Below are 21,085 nucleotides of genomic sequence, written 5' to 3' on the forward strand. Positions count from 1 at the left end.
TAGACTGAACCCCGACATACAAAATACATGTCCCGCATGCAATGAGTTGCCGCATGATTCTAATCACCTCTTTGCATGCCCAACGAACCATACTCATCTAACACCCCTTTCCTTTTGGTCCAACCCTGTCCAAACAGCAAGTTTCTTAGGCCTCCCGTTAGATGATTTCGACGACAACTAGATTTATGCTCTTCTTTTCAGGCAGGGATAGATATCCGCTACAACAACAACAACAACGACGGCACGACTCGACGAAGCGACGGCTGATTGCAAATGACGCTTTGAAGCCGGCGTCTTGAACATTTTGAAGACGGCAGCGACATAACGAGTGGCGAAGTGTTGCCAATGATCTACTATTAAGGGCTCCCGGACTGACAACAGGATAAAGTTCTAATTAGAGAGAAGAGAAATCCATTAAGTGAAGAAGTGAAAATCCATTAAATTGTTACTTTTGTTTAACAATTCGGTGATCGAACAGTTTCAATGTAGACTGTTGATTTAGGAAATACGTTAAACGATTAAAACTAATTTGGCTGTGCGAAATGTTATTACTCATTATCGGCAACTGCTTTTATGTGTTGTAAATTTACAATAATTTGTATTTTGAAAGTAATTCAATATAACATCGAAAAAGATTTGACAAGTTTTATGGTTCAGTTTTGCATCACAGGACAATAATTGGGAAACTTAAGTATATACTTTACGAGCGCTGCCGCCACGATGTCGAAATCGTGCTCGGTGATTTTAACGCCAGGGTGGGTAAAGAAGGTGTCTTTGGCACAACAGTCGGAAAATTCAGCCTCCATGAAGAAACATCGCCAAACAGCCTGAGGCTGATCGACTTCGCTGGGGCCCGAAATATGGTCGTCTGTAATATCAGATTCCAGCATAAGAAAATACACCAAGCTACTTGGCTGTCTCCTGATCGAAACACGCGTAACCAAATCGATCACGTTGTGATAGACGGAAGACATGTCTACAGTGTTTTAGACGTGCGTACGCTCCGAGGACCAAATATAGACTCGGACCATTATCTGGTTACAGCGAAGATACGCACCCGCCTCTGTGCAGCAAAGAACGCCCGTTACCGGCTTTGCTATTCAAATACGGCGGCGAAGAACTGATAAGGTGCATGCATCAGCTTCTTTGCAAAATATGGTCAGAAGAAAGCATGCCCGACGATTGGAATCTCAGTGTGCTCTGCCCAATCCATAAAAAGGGAGATCCCACAATCTGCGCCAATTACCGTGGGATCAGCCTCCTAAATATCGCATACAAGGTTCTATCGAGTGTACTGTGTGAAAGACTAAAGCCCACCGTCAACAAACTGATTGGACCTTATCAGTGTGGCTTTAGACCTGGAAAATCAACAACCGACCAGATAATCACCATGCGCCAAATCTTGGAAAAGACCCGTGAAAATAGGATCGACACACACCACCTTTTTGTCGATTTTAAAGCTGCTTTCGACAGCACGAAAAGGAGTTGCCTTTACGCCGCGATGTCTGAATTTGGTATCCCCGCAAAACTAATACGGCTGTGTAAGTTGACGTTGAGCAACACCAAAAGCTCTGTCATGATTGGGAAGGACCTCTCCGAGCCGTTCGATACCAAACGAGGTTTCAGACAAGGTGACTCACTATCGTGCGACTTCTTTAACTTGTTGTTGGAAAAAATAATACGAGCTGCAGAGCTAAATAGAGAAGGTACAATCTTCTATAAGAGTGTACACCTCCTGGCGTACGCCGATGATATCATCGGAAGCAACAACCGCGAAGTTTGTTCTGCTTTTTCCCGCATGGATAAGGACGCGAAGCGAATGGGTCTGGAGGTGAATGAGGACAAGAAGAAATATCTCCTGTCATCAAGCAAACAGTCAGCGCACTCGCGTCTTGGCTCTCACGTCACTGTTGACAGTCATAACTTCGAAGTCGTAGATAATTTCGTATACCTGGGAACCAGTATCAACAACACTAACAATGTCCGCCTCGAAATTCAGCGCAGAATCACTCTTGCCAACAGGTGCTACTTTGGACTAAGTAGGCAATTGAACAGTAAAGTCATCATCAGATGACACGACACTAGGAGTTTTCGAGAGGAAAATTTTGCGCAAGATTTATGGTCCTCAGAACATTGGCAACGGCGAATACCGCAGACGATGGAACGTCTAGTTATACGACGACATTGACATTGTTCAGCGAATAAAAAGACAGAGGCTACGCTGGCTAGGTCATGTTGTCCGAATGGACGAAAACACTCCGGCCCTGAAAGTGTTCGATGCCGTACCCGCCGGAGGAAGCCGAGGAAGGGGAAGGGCTCCACTCCGTTGGAGGGACCAGGTGGAGAGCGACCTGGTTACACTTGGAATCTCAAACTGGCGCCGAACTGCGAAGGAAAGAGAATAGTGGCACGCTCTCATCGATTCGGCTATAACCGGCTAAACGGTTGAACGCCAACAACATACATACATAGTATACTATTTCAGGCTTTCTGATTTAAAATTGGTATGGTTGGAAAGACAGCTGATTTATAGTTTTCGAGATATTCGCACTTAAACTTTAAAAATTGACAACTTTTAACATGTTATTTCTCACTGTATATTGAATTTTTCACATATATTTTGCACTTTCCAGATGTTTAAACTTCAGTAATTTGTTTCTAAATATGTATTTTCTATAAATTATATTAAAATTTGCTGTAAATAAACATTTAACTTTTTCGATAATTCTCATAATATGTACAATAACAAACGGGTTCCATTTTGTCAAAAAAAAGTGTTGCATTATGTATGTATTTTGCAAATTGAATCACACATAAAAAAAGGAGGGATTATAAACCACTTAATATATCCTAAATTAGGGGATTATCAAAGAAATGGAAATGGCAAGTTCTTTCGCATAAAACGATTTTCTGCATTAGAGGGCTTCGGCCTCGCTTCAAAAAAATAACGCTGGTCGAACGAACAACGGAGATTATCAATGAGAAGGAAATGACAAGTCCTTTCGTGTAGAACTACTTTCGGCATTGGCGGACTTCGGCCGCGCTTCAAAACAATAACCCTGGTCGAGCGAACAACGGGGATTATCAAAAAAGGAAGAATTTACAACTTCTTTCGAGTACAAATCCTTCCTTTTTATTTAGTTTGATTCTTCTGTAAAACATGAATATAGCAACACTTCTTTTTTGTCAGAATCCAACTCGTTTGTTAATGTGATAGTGATAAAATTGAATACAAATAGAAATGTTTATTTAAGGCAAATTTCATAATAATTAATATAAAATAATAGCGTTTTTAGACAGAAGCAAATTGATCAACTTACTGGCCTCTACTCGACTTAAACGCTTATTAATATCGATTTATCATACAAAAAACGCTATAAATATGTAGAAACAAATTAGTGAAGTGTAAATACATATGTATATGTGAAGTGCAAAACCTGTGTGAAAAATGCAATATACAGGGAAAAATAATGTGTTAAATGTTGTCAATTAATAAGTCAGCTGCAGCTATAAGTATATATATCGTCATCGCAGATGTCAGCTCAAGTGTCAGCACAATTGAAAGAACAGGTATTTCACAGGTGAGGAAGAACAGAAATAGCAGAAGTGTCAACGCAGATTTCAAAAGAGCAAAGCAAGATTAAGACTGATGTGGAAGAACTGAAAGATCGTTTCCGTGAACTGCAACTAAATCGACCAACGGTGTCAACAGGTTCTGTAAAAGTCAAGACCCCATCATTTGATGGCCCAACTCCGTTCCAGATTTTCAAACTGCAATTTGAAAAGACAGCAGTTACAAATAATTGGAACACGGAAGACAAAGTTGCTGTGTTATTCGTGGCTTTAAAAGGGGCTGCTGCAGAAATTCTACAAACAAAGCCCAACTGCGAGTCAAGCAGGTACGAAGCATTGATGTTTGCGGTGGGAGTTAGCACAGGAGACAAATTTTCTTAATAGAACTGCAAAATCGTAAGCAGAAAACTGGTGAGTCTTTGCAAAAATTTGCTACGGAAATTGAAAAACTAGCTCACTTGACTCATGCGCATAAGTCGGCAGAGTACATAGAGAATATAAAAATCCAGAGTTTCGTTAATGGCATACGAGACGAGAATACGCGCTATGCTGCACTAGCATGTTCAAAATTGACTTTTGCTGAAACGGTATCCTTTGCTCTAACGCATGAAACTGCCTCCTTACTGAGCCATAGAACATTTAAAGCTCATCGTGTAGAAGTAAAAGAGCCTGCCTGGACAAAGAAATTGTTTAAAGAAATGCATAAAATGCTGGAAAAATCTGGAGAGACACGTAAGAAAAATGATGGTGTGGTTAAATGCTTCAACTGCGGGAAAAGCGGTCATATTGACGTAATTGCAATATGGAATCTAATCGATCCAATAATCTAGTTAGACGCAAAACACAGAGCTGAAGAAGATCAACCAATCGTTAAACTAAAGCGAGCCAGTCGGAAAGGGCGCGGGCTTGCTCCCCCAAGTGAATACCCCAATAGAATCTATACCAAACTTATATATATATATATATTTGGCGTAGAAACCGCTTAGGCGATTATAGCCGAATCCACCAGACCGCGCCACTCGTTCCTCCTTTTCGCGCCAACTGGAAACACCAAGTGAAGCCAGGTCACTTTGCACTTGGTCTTTCCACCGGAGTGGAGGTCGTCCTCTTCCGCGGCTTCCTCCAGCGGGTACTGCATCGAACACTTTCAGAGCTGGAGTGTTTTCATGTCAACGTCGTCGTATAAATCGTACAGCTCATCGTTCCATCGTCTGCGGTATTCGCCGTTGCCAATGTTCAGAGGACCATAAATCTTACGCAAAACCTTTCTCTCGAAAACCCCAAGAGTCGTCTCATCGGATGTTGTCATCGTCCACTCTTCGCGCCATACATCAGGACGGGAATAATGAGCGACTTGAAGAGTTTGATTTTTGTTCGTCGAGAGAGGACTTTACTTTGCAATTGCCTACTCAGTCCAAAGTAACACCTGTTGGCAAGAGTGATTCTGCGTTGGATTTCAAGGCTGACATTGTTGGTGTTGTTAACGCTCGTTCCCAAGTAGACGAAACTATCTACTACTTCAAAGGTATGACTGTCAGCAGTGACGTGGGAGCCAAGACGCGAGTGCGCTGACTGTTTGTTTGATGACAGGAGATATTTCGTCTTGTCCTCATTCACCACCAGACCCATATGCTTCGCTTCTTTATCTAGTCTGGAAAAAACAGAACAAACGGCGCGGTTGTTACTTCCGATGATATCAATATCATCATATCATATTGAAGAAGTCGCACGATAGTGAGTCACCCTGTCTGAAGCCTCGTTTGGTATCGAACGGCTCGGAGAGGTCCTTCCCGATCCTGACGGAGCTTTTGGTGTTGCTCAACGTCAGTTTACATAGCCGTATTAGTTTTGCAGGGATACCAAATTCAGACATCGCGGCATAAAGGCAGCTCCTTTTGGTGCTATCGAAAGCATCTTTAAAATCGATGAAAAGATGATGAGTATCTATTCTTACCTCTCGGGTCTTTTCCAAGATTAGGCGCATGGTGAATATCTGGTCCATGTGCTTTAGTCTTTCACACAATACTCTCGACAAAACCTTATATGCGATATTGAGGAGACTTATACCACGGTAATTGGCGCAGATTGTGGGGTCTCCCTTTTTATGGAATGGGCAGAGCACACTGGGATTCCAATCGGCGGGCATGCTTTCTTCCGACCATATTCTACAAAGAAGCTGATCCATGCACCTTATCAGTTCTTCGCCGCCGTATTTGAATATCTCGGCCGGTAATCTATCGGCCACCGCCGCTTTGTTGTTCTTCAGGCGGGTAGTTGCTATTCAAATTTCTTCATGGTCGGGTAATGGAATATCTATTCCATCGTCATCGATTGGGAAATCGGGTTCGCCATCTCCTGGTGTTGTACTTTCACTGCCATTCAGCAGGTCGGCGGTCCCAGTATGCTCTGGACATCCGTTACCAGATTACCTCCTCGGTCCCTACATGATAATGCTCCGGTATTGAAACCTTCTGTAAATCGCCTCATCTTTTCATAAAATTTTCGAGCATTACCCATGTCGGCCAGCTTTTCAAACTCACGCATTTCGGCCTCTTTCTTCTTACATCTGCAAATGTGTCTCGCTTCCCTCTTCAGTTGTCGATATCTGTCCCACCCCGAACGTGTTGTGGTCTTTCGCAACGTTGCGAGGTAGGCAGTCTGTTTTCTCTCCACTGCGGAACGACAACTCTCATCGTACCAACTGGTTTTTTGGCGTTGCCGGAGACCAATTGATTTTTTGGTTTGAGATGCCGTTCCACAGCTCCCTTATATCGAGATGCTGATGAGTGCTCTCAGAGAGCAGGAACTTACTTATAAGAAAAACCCTGGCTATGACACGACAAGACAAATGAGCTCCAGTTAGAGTCCTTAATGAGTGTAAGTCAACAATCACAGTCCCCAAAGGAGCTATAGTAGGGCAATGTCAGGAGATGGAAGGCCAAACAACTTCTTCTCAGATACTCAAACATATTTGATAAAGATGAATCCAAACCAGGTAGAACCAAAATTGTGAAACATTTCATCAAAACCGGAGATGCAAGACCAATCCGCCAGACTCCTCGCAGCGTTTCATTGGCCAAATGTGAAGTTGTAAGCCAGACCATACGTGAAATGAGCGATAGCGGCATAATTCAACCATCATCGAGTCCATGGAGTTCACCTGTAGTACTTGTAAAGAAGAAAGATGACAACATGAGGTTCTGCGTGGACTAAATGAATGATGTCACGAAGAAAGACAGTTATCCACTACCTAGAATAGATGACACTCACTACTCGTTATCAAGTGGCTATTGGCAAGTGGCGGTAAACGAAGAAGGCATAGAAAAGACGGCTTTTAGCGTTGGAGATGGTCTATGACAATTTACTGTAATGCCCTTTGGGTTATGTAACGCTCCTGCCACTTTTGAGTGACTTATGGATCAAGTGTTAAAAGGATTGCACTGGAAGACATGTTTGGTATACCTTGACGATATCATTGTGTTTGGTAAAAGTTTTGATGAGCACCTCCAGAACTTGGAAGAGGAATCAACGAATAGCCAGCGCTGGTTTAAAACTGAGACCGAAGAAGTGTTCACTATTCAAGAAGGAAGTGAGTTATTTAGGACACAAAGTGAAGGACATTTGTACAGTTCAAGAAAAGATGAATTGCGGAGTTTCCTTGGACGGTACCTATTACCGACGATTCGTTCCAAATTTCGCCAGCGTAGCTAGTTGCCTCCATGAACTCACGAAGATGAACAAAGCCTTTGATTGGAATGAAGAATAGGAATTGGCCTTCCAAACGCTGAAGGAAAGATTATGTACTGCGCCAATGGAGGAGAAGAATTATTGCGTAACGTGAAGAGAGCTACTGGCATTGGTGAAGTGCATCAAACATTTCCATAAGTACCTTTATGGTCAGCGATTTCGAGTGAGGACAGATCACGCAGCATTAAAATGGCTTCTGCAATTCAAGAATCCAGAAGGACAGTTGGCATGGTGGATTGAGAGACTCCAAAATTATGACTTCTCTATAGAACATCGAAAAGGTAGTAGTCATGGGAATGCGGACGCGATGTCCCTTCGTCCTTGTAATTTGGAATGTAGACACTGTTCAAGAGCTGAGGCCAAAGAAGACATTATAGATGTCCGATTAATGACAATAACTTCGACAGAAGGCTGGGATCCAAACGAATTACGAAAATGTCAGCAAGAAGATCCAGATTTGGGACTGGTAATGCATGAAGTGGAACTGAACAAGCGTCCAACGAGAGAAGAAATAGCTGCAAAGAGTCCAGTTGCAAAGGCATATTGGGCACAGTGGAACAGTTTAAAGTTGGTATCTGAATGCTTGCATCGAGTATGGGAAAGCGAAGACGGACAAAGATCCGATCGATATCTTATAATCGTTCCGAAAGTAAGAATTCCTGATGATCTCAAGGTGATGCAAGTCCAAGTGGAGGCACATGGGAATCAGAAAAACCTTGGAAAAACTAAAGCAGAAAAAGAAAAAAAAGAAAGATTTTATTGGGTTGGTTGTCAGCAATCAGTCATGGAGTTAATTGCTAATTGTGCTGACAGCAAAAGGGCCGAAATCCAGGAGTCACGGGCAGATGAAGCAGAACAATTCGGTTGCCCCATTTGAACGAATTGCCATGGATGGAAACAAATATGTTTTGGTAGTTATGGATTACTTCAGCAAATGGCCAGAAGTATACGCAATTCCTAATCAAGAAGCTGAAATAGTAGCGAATGTATTCATAAATAATTTTGTAACAAGGTATGATGTTCCAATAGAATTGCATTCTGACCAAGGAAGGAATTTCGAATCAGCTCTAATCCAGGAAATGTGCCACAAATTGGGTATACGGAAAACTCGTACAACAGCCTTACATCCACAGTCCGATGGTATGGTACAACGGTTCAATCGAACTTTGGAAGAACATCTAAAGAAAGTGGTGGACACGTATCAAAAGGATTGGGATACCCATAAAGCCTTGCTCCTGATGGATTATCGGTCTGCCGTACATGAAACAACAGGTCAGACTCCAGCAAAGGTAATCTTTGGTAATCATCCTCGGTTACCGATTGATTTAAAGTTTGGAATAAACGCAAATAATGGAAAGAATGTTAAGGAAGCCAAGAGTGTCATAGAAGACGAGATGAGAGAAATACATGCTATGGTGAGACAGCGCACCCAAATCATGAGTGATAAAATGAAGGCAAAATACGACAAGGCTATGAACTCTGAAGGATTTGTGGAAGGAGATAGGGTGTTGTTATATAACCCACAACGGAAGAAAGGATTGTCTCCTAAATTTCAATGCAGTTGGGAAGGACCATACCAGGTTGTTAAACGGATCAATGATGTGGTGTATCGCCTACAGACAATTGGAAGACACAGGAATAAAATAAAGGTGGTTCATCTAGAACGGTTCTGTAAGTATGTCTAATCGGGACGATCAGACTTAAGTGGAGGGCAGTGTGACAAACATGGATGCTAGAATAAACTAAAATCAACAATCGAAATCGATAACATGCCAGATTTATTCAGACATCAATATTCGTAGTTGCCAGAATGTTCGAGGGGCGATATATTGCCAACAATCGACTATATAAGGGATGCCGGACTGGCAGCGACACATAGTTCTAATTAGAGAATTGCCGAGTAAAGTACAAGAAGTTAGAAGTAAGAATTTGTAAACTCGTATAACGAGTAATAAAGTGTTAAGTTCTTTGAATTAGAAATAAAGATAAGTGTATAGCCATTAAAATGTGACTTTTATTTGAGAATCCAGTGATCGAACTCACGGTAGAGTTTCAGCGTAAACGATTTATTTTGGAAATCCGTTACAGTATACTAAAGCCGACCCTAATAATTTTATGCATATCTACTTTAACTTCCGTGGTTACTTTATTGTTGGCCGCTTAATGTTTTATAATAGCAAATATTTAATTTCCTACTAGTCGTTTTTAGCTTCGTACATAAAGTTCATTATGTAAACATGGAATAATTTCAGCTGATAAAATTATCTTAGCATTGATCAAGTATAAAAAGTAAGCAAAATCTTCTGGCAAGCGGAAACGTTGTTTTTAGGCCAGTCAAAGAATACGAATATATTGATTGTGTGATTTTGTTGATAAAATATTAGTTAGTAAATAAGATTTAAAAATAAATTTAAAACTCAACAAACGAAGATTTTTTACGTGATGTCAGCTAATCAACTGTTAAGGGTCCCAAGATTCATTTCGAGGGCAAACCTTCCTTTTCGGCTTGGTACGTACTTCAAATTGTACTTTGGACCCGCTATTATAGTATGTTTGTTTCAATATGTTGTTAATTTATTATTTGGTTTATATTTAGCTGGATTAATGAATACGAAAAGGTTTGCCTCTGGTATTAACAATGATATTGGAAAAGACCTACGAACAAAAATTGTGGATGACGTTTTAGTTGTTACTTTAGATTTACAAAATGCAAAAGTAAATTCTATTAATGTATCCATGACCTCTCAGTTTAAGTCAATTTTAAAAGAGCTAGAAACAAATAGCGCTATCAAATCAGCTGTAGTAATTTCTGGTAAACCAGGTTGCTTCATTGCTGGGGCTGATATAGGCATGTTGGAAAAATGTAGAACCTCAGAAGAAGGCACAAATATTTCGAGAGAGGGACAAGAATTTTTCAATCAATTGGAAAATAGCAGAAAACCAATTGTAGCTGCTATAAATGGAGTATGTCTTGGTGGAGGCCTTGAACTAGCTTTGGCGTGTCATTATCGCATAGCAACAAAAAATCGAGCAACAAAACTGGGTACACCAGAAGTTTTATTAGGTCTTCTTCCCGGGGCTGGTGGTACAGTGCGACTTCCGAAGCTTACTTCCGTACCAACAGCTTTAGATTTAAGCCTTACGGGAAAACAAGTATCTGCCGATAAAGCGAAGAAAATGGGACTGGTAGATCTGTTGGTTAATCCATTAGGACCAGGATTAGCGCCAATTGAAGAAAACACTATTCAATATTTAGAAGAAATTGCTATCCAAGCAGCAAAAGACATTGCCAGTGGAAAATTAAAGGTCTGTATATGCTATTTTATTCTCTATAATTTTCAACTTTTTGTGTCAAGGTAAACCGTGGCAGTAACAGTTTCATGGATAAAGTAATGGAAACCTTAATGAGTATAGACTTTGTTAGAAACAAGATATTCCAAACTGCCCGAAAGCAAGTTATGAGATTGTCAAATGGTCTTTACCCTGCACCTTTAAAAATAATTGATGTTATACGAACCGGTATCGAAAAAGGATCCTCAGCTGGATATGATGCTGAAAGCAGAGCATTTGGAGAACTTGCTATGACACCAGAATCCAAAGGTCTTATTAGTCTGTTTCGTGGTCAAACAGAATGTAAAAAGAACCGTTTTGGGAAACCACAGTCAGATGTTAAAACTGTTGGGGTGTTAGGTGCTGGACTTATGGGAGCAGGCATTGCCCAAGTATCAGTTAACAATGGCTATCAAGTGTTTCTTAAAGACACATCAAGCAACGGACTTGCACGAGGAGTGGAACAGATTCAAAAAGGATTAGATGGTCAGGTGAAGCGAAAAAGAATTAGCCGTGTGGAATGTGATCAATTAATATCAAATTTAAAGCCCACACTTGATTATGAAAAGTTTAAAAATGCAGACATTGTTATAGAGGCAGTATTTGAAGATCTAAAGGTCAAACATGCAGTAATATCAGAATTAGAGAGTGTAGTGCCTCCCCATTGCATAATCGCGACCAATACAAGTGCCATACCTATCAAAAATATCGCTGCAGTATGCACAAGACCTGAAAACTTGATAGGTATGCATTACTTTTCACCTGTTGACAAAATGCAATTACTCGAAATAATTACACATCCGAACACGTCTAAGGAAACAACTGCTAAGGCTGTGGCTGTAGGCCTTAAACAAGGAAAAGTAGTGATTACAGTAAATGATGGCCCCGGATTTTATACAACCCGCATTTTATCAACCATTTTATATGAAGGAATCAGGTACGTAACTGTTATTATAAACTTTGAACATCTATGTTTATGATTATTTATTTTTTTAAACAAATACTGAATAATTAAAAGTGGAACGGAAATAACAATGTTAAAAATAAAGATAATACGATTATAAAATGTAATATCGTCCACAAATTATTAATTGTGCAGTATTGCACAAAACTCAGTTTTTTAGATATTCCATTTAAATGCTGAAAATCGGTCTAGTTTAGAGATTTGAAACATACAGTCACGTGAAAAATAATAGAAACACTTACATTAGTCTATTTCAAAACTCTACTCTGCTTAATATAAAATAAACTGCTGTGCTAAATAATAGGGACGCAAAAGCTGACTAAATAGTTTCTTTGAAATATTGTGGATTTTAAAAATCTATAATCGGTAAAGGTATATAAGATGAAATATACTTATATATATGTCCTGACAATATCGGGCCGTAATACATAATAAAGGCTTAACAATCAAAGAAAATAGTCAAAGTACCTCAATGTTTGTAATGTAAAAAAAAGACAAAATATATTATAATTTGATTTATAAATTTATAATTCTTTACAATGAGGTAGAATTTATAATTATAGGTATATAGTAAGTAGTCAGATAAAAGAAATCTAGTATGGTAGATATTCAGGATTGTTTTTGGTTAGTAATCAGTTCTGTATCAGTCTCTTTTATCTACTTTTAGACGGTTGGAATGTAAATAAATACTTATTTTTTGATTTATATATATATACATATATATAGTACTTTTAGACTGCCATTTCTAAATGATTACTATGAATTTATAGGCTTATTCAAGAGGGCGTGGAACCAACTGAACTTGACAGTTTAACAAAAAAGTTTGGTTTTCCAGTAGGCGCTGCTACGTTATTTGATGAAGTTGGAATAGATGTGGGTGCTCACATCGCTATTGATTTGGCCAAAGTAAGTTATAATTTTTGTAGTCCTTCTAAAATATAGTAATTTCAAATATGTATCAGATGTACAGATATATGATATACTATATATACATAAAATATATTTAATTAACTGTATTATATTTACAGGCATTCGGAGAACGTTTCAGTGGAGGAAATTTAAATTTGATGCAAGATTTGGTTCTAGCAGGATTTTTGGGTAGGAAATCCGGCAAGGGCATATTTATTTACGATGGAGCTAAAGCAAAGGGCAGTCGTCCAGTAAATATGGATTTCCTCAGCATTGTAAAGGAGAAATATTCTCTTGTTTCAAAGGGAGCAAATACGACTGAAGACTTAACCTTACGAATGGTATCACGTTTTGTGAATGAAGCTATTCTCTGCCTTGAAGAAGGAATTTTGGCTAATCCTTTAGAAGGTGATATTGGTGCCGTATTTGGTTTAGGTTTCCCTCCATTCTCAGGTGGACCATTCCGTTGGGTCGATCATTATACAGCATCAAAATTAGTAGAGAAGATGAAATCATATGAAGATTTGTATGGTATCGCATTTAAGCCTTCACAAACATTACTGGATATGGCGAAGGATTCCTCGAAGAAATTCTACCCAAACACTGAATCTTCTAAATTATAATTTAAACTTTTATAAGCACACTATAAAGCCTCTATCAATACATAAAAACGCAACATTATACATGCATAAAATGTTTAAATATTTATAGAAGAACAAATTTTTTTACTTCAAAAATTCACTACTCACTTTGAATCAATTCTACAGTTTTGGAAAAAAATAATTAAATCTACATCTCCTTCTGCATTAAAACGAAATTGTTAATTATGTACGAATTTTATTTACATACATTAAACCAACATATATAGAGAACTGATAACGATACTTTGCCCTCCTTTTTTAGTTGATTTCGCATATAATATTTACCAGCATTTGCGGTCATATTAGTGAATGTTTAAGAAAAAAATATAAGCAAATAATTTGCGTTTTTTTATATAGCTTTCGTAAAAAGGGGATTAGATTAAATAGTTTAAAGTTTAGTTCAAAATTTCCAATTTACGTTATTCAATTCTGTTTTTATATTCAGAATAGGTCAATAAAATAAAAAAATAACAAATAAAAGAAAAAACGAAAGCTTTGAAAGTGAATATATTTTTTTTTCGACACTGTGTGTTATTGTATTCATTGCCTGAAGGCATGTTAAGGTTAAAAAGGAGATCAAGGCTTGTACTTTATGAGTTCTCTTTTTGAACTAAAAAAACTACACCGTATCAACTTATGAAATAATTCTATGTATGAAAAAAGTGATATAATTCGATAATCTGAAGCAATAAAATAAATTCGAATTTTTACAATAAAGATTTAATATGTTCGTTTCATTCTTAAATACCAAAGTTATGTTAAAATGTTACATACGTTTTACTGAGTGCTGCAGCAAAGATGTAGTTGCATAATCAACCAAACTAAAATTTGGTAATAAAATTTCAAGCAATTTAAGTTGAATCTTGTTCGCGTTGCCAAAAAAAAAATTTGACAGTTATTGGCCCAGCCGATGCATTTAAAAATTTCGAAAATTTGAAACAATACACTGAAGTTATTTTTACCAAAGTGTATTCAACAAAGTGTACTAAGTATATGACATTTCATTTTTTTTACCCGAATTTGACATGTTTGTTGCCATTGATTTGACCGTTACATTTATTCAAAAATTCAAAAGTAAACAAATTTCAAACCAAAAAAAAATATTTTTTAAATTAATAAAAGGAAATGTCGAATACTTTCTGCTTATGCAAAACAACTCATGGAAGCAATTTACTAATGTTTTGTGCTTCAATTGACAAATTGCAAACAATTTTATCAATCCCTACTAATATTATAAATGCGAATGTAAGTTTGTTTGTTACGCTTTCACGCAAAAACTACTGAACCGATCATCATGAAACATTGTACATATACTCTTGAAGGTACTAGAAGCAACATAGGGTACTTTATATTAAAAAAAAAATTAGATGATTTTGGAATGTCGAGCCCTCGACGAGACAATATGGATGATTTTGATAATGGAATTGCACGAGAGCTAGATTATGATTTCATAGCACTGCAACATCAAGTGACAGAATTAGTTCCTCAATTACTTCCAGAGCAAAATCATGTTTTCCATCAAGTTTTACGTAAAATAGACTCCGGTAGTGGTGGACTCTTCTTTCTCGATGCACCAGGAGGAACTGGAAAAACGTTTTTACTTAACTTATTATTAATGTCTGTCAGAAAAGACCAAAAAATAGCAGTTGCCGTAGCTTCGTCAGGTATTGCCGCGACGCTATTAAACGGCACATTCCGTTTTAAAATTACCATTGAATTTGGCACAGGAAGATTCGCCCATCTGTAAGTTTAGTAAAAATAGTTCACGAGGTAGAATGCTGCGAGAATGCAATCTTTTAGTGTGGGATGAAAGTACAATGTCTCACAAGAAGGCTATAGAAGCTTTAAACCGGACCCTCCAGGACTTGCGAGATAGTACAGATATAATGGGAGGCATGGTAGTTTTATTGGCTGGTGATTTCCGTCAAACCCTCCCAGTGATTCAAAGGGGGACACCAGCAGATGAAATTCAAGCGTGCATTAAATCGTCAAGCTTATGGTCGACAGTTGAAAAACTCCGCCTGAAAATGAATATAAGGGTGCATCTTCATAATGACGTGGATTCAGGACTTTACGCAGAAATGTTGTTGAAAATTGATGATGGTTGTTTAGACGTTGACGCTGAAGGCTACATATCACTGTCAAGAGAATTTTGTAATTTAGTAGAAAGTGATGTGGATCTCATTGCTAATGTTTTCCGGAATTACAACAAAATTTGTGTAGTGATCAGTGGTTGTGTACAAGAGCAATATTAGCACCAAACGAGGTTCAGGGAGAAATGAAGGAATATTTGTCCATGGATACAATAATGGATACGGAACTAAGTACTTCATATCCTGTGGAGTTTTCAAATTCACTTGAACTATCGGTACACCCCGTCACATAAACTTCAATTGAAACTAAATGTACCAGTAATGCTTATGCGAAATCTAGATGCTCCTCGGCTATGTAATGGAACAAAGCTTCGGATAACTAAATTGGGACAAAACATACTTGGTGCTACTATTTTAACAGGTGTCGGTAAGGGAAATAGTGTTATAATACCTCGGATACCAATTATTCCCACTGACCTTCCATTCCAATTTAAAAGGATTCAGTTTCCCGTCAAGCTTAGCTTTGCTGTGCACGCGACAGGAAAACTTATAACATTGTCTACAAAAATATCTTAAATTAATACGTTGTATTTTATTTTTTTAAATTGTTAGAATTCAGAACTATGTATTTGTGTTACGGTGAAATATATTTTAACATTTGTTGTTGCATTTCAATAAGCATATATTAAAGTGTTGAAACTTCTGTGTGTAGTAATTTTTAAAAATTGTTGATCTCAGCCAAACAATCAAATTTAGTTATCATATTGACTCATTTCTATTATTATACCCTTACCCTTTATCTCTCATACTTATTTAATGACTCCAGTGCGGGCGAAGCCGCGGGTAAAAAGCTAGTATATATTATATTGTTCAAGATAAAAAAGACGGGTTAATGTAAACAAATACATGAATTGTTTATTAACTTATTGTCAAAAACGGGTATGTCAAATACTTAGTTCACTTTGTTGAATACACTTCGATTTTTACAGTTGTGAATAAATATAAAAATGGAGACATGCATATGTATTTGTATGTTATGGCCAAAACTGATGTGCTGCAAAAAACAAAAAGGTTTCGTGATCATTCTAGAACCAAGTATACCATTGTTGTAGCGCCTATTGTGGCTTTTTCATAATATTTATTGCAGATTGATATATTTTTTTCGTTTAAAGAAATAAGATTTTTTTCTATTTAGAATTTTCAAGGATTTTGTCACAAACGCATGCGAGTAACGACGGTACTTCCTATATTGAAAATATGCATCACTCTTCGTTCCTTTGTTGACGGTAATTATCACAAATCCAGCAAAATTATTTTAACGTTAGACTGGCGAAATCTACGAAGGAAATTTTAAATATTATGGAAAACCGTATTAGAGCGAAGTGGGCAATTGAATAGTAGCAAGCCTTTTCATAACTAACATTTTATATTGCCTAGACACAAACCCTCAGCTTTCGTATCTGAAAGCTTATTTATATACATAAATGTTGGTTTCGGCGAAGTTAAGCTAATTATTGTGTTTTTAATTGTATATTAATTATTCTTATTTGCTCTTATACATTAAACATATGTATGTTACTCAAATTATTAATAATCAGCTATTTGTGCATCAATATCCCGACGTTTCTTTTTCAACAGCCACTTTTCCTTTTCTTTAACTTGTTTCTCACGTATTAATTTCCTGAAAAGATTGCGATGACGAGACTTCACCATGCGTGCTTGTAATCGGTGTTCATCTAATTCATTTTTTCGACGGATGTTTTTATTTTCCTTATGTACCTTACCAGTCTGAACACTCATGGACAATTTCTAAAATAAAATTACATTTCAAATTAATATATTAAAACAAATTATTCTACCATCCATTACTTCATTTAGTTGTTTTTCCTTATCGTTCTCAGCATTTTCAACGTCATCGTCATTTTCTCCTTCCTCATTTTCGATGTGACCATACTCCTCGAAATCAGCTTTTTCTTGCATATATGCTATTTGCAATTGCTCATCATCCATGGTGGGAGTATCCTTCTCTTTTTCTGAGGAATTAGCATTTACTTCAACCGCTATAAAGATATATATTTTATTAATAAAGCAAAAAGTTTGCGAAAATGCTGCATCTTACGTTTATTTTCATTAAAATCAGCTTCATTTTGTATATCATCTTCCTCGGGGGGAACATAAGAATCTCGATTACCATCAACGAATGGGGATAAATGCGGTGGTAACACGACACCTACAAAATATTTATTTGTTGGAAGTAGTGTGCGCTTATTCACGCAATCGAAGACCCATTGTGGTTGAATATAATCACGAGATATATATTTTTCACTTAGAATTGGTCTATCAACAATTTGATGAGTAATAGTTTCATCGCTTTCATCGTACGTAGCTCCAACAAACACTGTGGAATCCCAGGAAACCTTTCCTCCAAATGATCGGATCAATATTACCAAGGGCTCACGTGGTACTTCTCTGTTGACATAAAACTTCAAACCTTTAAAAAGTGATCGCAGTTTCTTAAGTTCGCTTGCTTCCTTTTTTAGCTTCATTATACGGTTTGAACTTTGACCCTGCTCGAGTAAATCTAAGTCCATATCATCAATTTCTTCTTCAGGTATATTTTCTGTAGATATCAGATCGGAATTTAGTGCAGCAATACGGTCCGATACATATGATAACTCATCTTTAAAATTGTCTTCCAGATCATTGTTTATTTCAGACCGAAATTTAGGTGGATAAGTATAACCCGCACTATGGTAAAGCCTATAGTTAACAAACCCTAGCATTATCGTATAAAATTCAACAAAAATTGACATAACTTTGAAATCAACCTCCGCTTTCGAATGTGGCTTGAAAGGATAATGATGTGGCATAATCCAAGTAACTTTTTGCCCTTTGATATCTGCTTGGAAATAGAACCCTTTAATCGATATGAAAACTTTTCGAATTGACTTCGAACTGATAATATAATGCAAGAATTCTATGGTTAACCTTCTACATAAAAACGATTGCTCACGCGGAATTAAACGTAATGAAGGAAATGTACTAAATAGAAAAAGTAAGGTCAAGCAATCATCGAGGTCCTTAATTGCATCAATAAACGTTGGATAACGCTCCTTCACAATATGATCAATTCGCAATTCTGGATATAATGCTAGTCGTCGCTTTAAATTTCGAAAATCTTTTATAGCACGATCTCTTCCAGTTTTTTTTGCAAATATCTACAAAATGCAGAAATTAGTGGTAATATAAAAAAAATTATAACAAACCAACCTTGTAATCTCTTAGCGTCCAAACTATAGGTTCATGAAGTAAGAACCTTATATCTTTAGCATGGTATAGTATTTTAATGTCAGAAGAACCCTTTTGTGCCCGCCTACGATGCTTAGGCTCACGTGGATAAACACCTTTTATTATACATAAGCGACGAAAATCGTTCAATGACAACTGTAGCTTTCGAAGAGCCGCACGGCGTGTTATATATTGAGCTGCCTCTCCAGATTGATACTATATTATTATAAATTTAGAAAATTTTAATAAACATAACCTTCATTTACAAATATTTATATTATTCCTTACAACAGAACACAAAAACCCTCACCTTTTTCAAACGACGCATTTTTTAGCCTGATAATACCGTGTATACCAAATTTTTATGAAATTTTATTTTATGTTTTGTTCTACAAATAACAAAACATGTGTCTGACAAACACTAATCTCGTGTTCGGCCTAAACGACACACATTTCGATATTTAGCAATACTCTCAAAGTTAGAAATTTAGATAACTTTTAATCGATAGTTATGCAGTTGTTAAAGCTTACAACCCGATTATGTGGAAATAAGCTTCATGTGCTGAACACATAGAAGACGACAAGCGACGAGCGACATCTGTCAAATATTAAAATACACGCGTTCTTATGGGCACAGATTTTTTGGCAACAACACGACTTCACCACAAAAGGGTCGAAGTCTTCGCTGTCGCCAAATTAGAAATGTTTCTAATTTTGCCGACGACAATGGCCGCTGTAGAGCTGCCACTAACATGTGAAATGTAAAATTATTCGAAGTTCTCACAAGTATGACGTTATTTTGCCATCAGAAACGTAAAATAGCTTTAATATATCATTTATAATAACAATCGATTATTTAAAACAAATAATCGACCATTTTTACATTTTTTACGTACATAATTTCACTTTAAACTAAATATGTAAATTTTATTGAAGTGAAAGATGTTAGTACGGCAACAATGAAATTGCTTTTTGATATGTCGTTGCCGTCTTCAAAATGTTCAAGACGCTGGCTTCAAAGCGACATTTGTGATCAGCCGTCGCTACGTCGTGTCGTGTCGTCGTCTTTGTGTTCAGCACTTCAGGCATTCAAACAATATAATAGTATGTTTACATATGAAAATAATCTCGTTCTAAGCTCGTTCAATAATCTTACCGTTTACATATAGCCAAATGAGATTATCTTTCTCTCGCTGTCGGCCATTTTTGTTTACATTTTCATTTGACATTTCTCCTCTTATTCGCAAAAGTATCGATAAAACAAGGAATAACAACGCAAATCTAGTTGTATAAACCGAGATAATTTTATAATCTCGGATTATCAAGAAAGAAATTTTGTATGAGAAATCTCGTTTCTTATTTACAGATTATCGAGATATGCTCGTAAATGGAGATAATCTCGTTATATGTAAACATAGTATAAAAATACGTTTAATATGTAAACGAAAATAATCACGTTCAAAGCTCATTTAATGATCTCATAATACGTTTATATATGAAAATAATCTCGTTCTAACTTCGTTATATAATATAACATTATGTTCCCACAGCCAACTTACAAAACGTATGGATTTAACAAGCTATCGCTATACAAAATTCACTTCATTGAAGTGATTTGAAGCTGATCTACTCTATACCCCCCTATGCGGATCTGATTTAGCGTAATCTGTAAGTCACAATTGTGTAATCACATCTGATTTTCACTACAAATTGTCAAAAAGAATTTCACAGCTTCCGTCAACAGCTGCGAAGAGTGTTACTTTACAGCAAGTAGGTGTTGGCTGCTACTGGTTTTCAAAAGAAGAAGAGTACCAAAAATTACACAGCAGTCGAAAGTAAAGCAATAGAAAACGAGTAGAAAGTATCAGGTATACATCTGATTGATATTTTTTGAAATTACGTCGTATTATATTTTAAAAATTGATCAATATAATATTGAATAAATCACTTATCTTCACAAGCAAATCAATGACAATTAAAAAAATAATTAAATCTTACAATCAAAAACAATAAATAAATTAATTAATTGTAATGAAAATGGCATCAGAACAAACTAGAATTGAGAATCGAAATCAATAACTTGCCAGATGTATCTAGACATCGATATTCGTAGTTGCCAGAATGTTCGAGTGGCGATATATTGCAGCAAGACACAGTTCTAATAAGAGTGTTGTCGTGTGAGGACCATTCTAAGGAGAGAGTTGTCGAGCAAAGTGTAAATAAGTTATAAGTTAGAGTTGTAAGTAGAGTTTGAGTAATAAAGTGATAAGTTATAAGGATTTAGAAAGATTAGTGTATAGCCATTAAAGTGCGGCTTTTATTTTGAAATCAAGTGATCGAACTCAGGGTAGAGTTTCAGCGTTAACGACAGATTATGGAAATCCGTTTCAATTGGTGTCAGAAGTGAGATTGACAAATAAAATTCCATAAGAGATAATGGCCAAATTCAATGAATTAAGGATACCACAACTCAAAAGGGAATTGGAACAACGAAGATTTGCAACGAATGGTTTGAAATCCGAATTACAAGCCCGATTACG

The 21,085-nt window shown here is 37.0% G+C and overlaps 2 protein-coding genes across 2 annotated transcripts; one reads left to right on the forward strand and one right to left on the reverse strand.

Annotated features, from left to right (window-relative positions):
- Positions 1–9,613: 9,613 nt before the first annotated feature.
- Positions 9,614–13,888, forward strand: LOC105219732 (trifunctional enzyme subunit alpha, mitochondrial). Its single transcript, XM_011196029.3, has 5 exons — positions 9,614–9,829; positions 9,917–10,626; positions 10,677–11,587; positions 12,385–12,520; positions 12,643–13,888. The coding sequence occupies exons 1-5, from the start codon at positions 9,763–9,765 to the stop codon at positions 13,144–13,146; spliced, it is 2,328 nt and encodes a 775-aa protein (XP_011194331.2). The 5' UTR covers positions 9,614–9,762; the 3' UTR covers positions 13,147–13,888.
- A 2,880-nt stretch (positions 13,889–16,768) lies between these two features.
- Positions 16,769–19,024, reverse strand: LOC105219735 (pescadillo homolog). Its single transcript, XM_011196031.3, has 5 exons — positions 18,856–19,024; positions 18,528–18,761; positions 17,377–18,475; positions 17,127–17,317; positions 16,769–17,066 (listed from the first exon to the last, which is right to left on the reverse strand). Exons 1-5 carry the CDS (start codon positions 18,871–18,873, stop codon positions 16,845–16,847), a joined length of 1,764 nt encoding a protein of 587 aa, XP_011194333.1. The 5' UTR covers positions 18,874–19,024; the 3' UTR covers positions 16,769–16,844.
- Positions 19,025–21,085: the final 2,061 nt, after the last annotated feature.

This window comes from Zeugodacus cucurbitae, chromosome 3, assembly GCF_028554725.1.
Source record: "Zeugodacus cucurbitae isolate PBARC_wt_2022May chromosome 3, idZeuCucr1.2, whole genome shotgun sequence".
In the NCBI taxonomy this organism is placed as follows: domain Eukaryota; kingdom Metazoa; phylum Arthropoda; class Insecta; order Diptera; family Tephritidae; genus Zeugodacus; species Zeugodacus cucurbitae.

What these genes read in the sequence shown, in the direction of transcription:
- LOC105219735 (XM_011196031.3), bottom strand. An exon ending in TGATTTTAATGAAAATAAAC is followed by an intron (nt 17,318 to 17,376) that starts GTAAGATGCAGC and finishes ATATCTTTATAG; the next exon opens with CGGTTGAAGTAAATGCTAAT. An exon ending in AGGAAAAACAACTAAATGAA is followed by an intron (nt 17,067 to 17,126) that starts GTAATGGATGGT and finishes ATTTTATTTTAG; the next exon opens with AAATTGTCCATGAGTGTTCA.
- LOC105219732 (XM_011196029.3), top strand. Translation starts at nt 9,763, where the DNA reads ATGTCAGCTAATCAACTGTTAAGGGTCCCAAGATTCATTTCGAGGGCA. An exon ending in AAACCTTCCTTTTCGGCTTG is followed by an intron (nt 9,830 to 9,916) that starts GTACGTACTTCA and finishes GTTTATATTTAG; the next exon opens with CTGGATTAATGAATACGAAA. An exon ending in TCGCTATTGATTTGGCCAAA is followed by an intron (nt 12,521 to 12,642) that starts GTAAGTTATAAT and finishes TTATATTTACAG; the next exon opens with GCATTCGGAGAACGTTTCAG.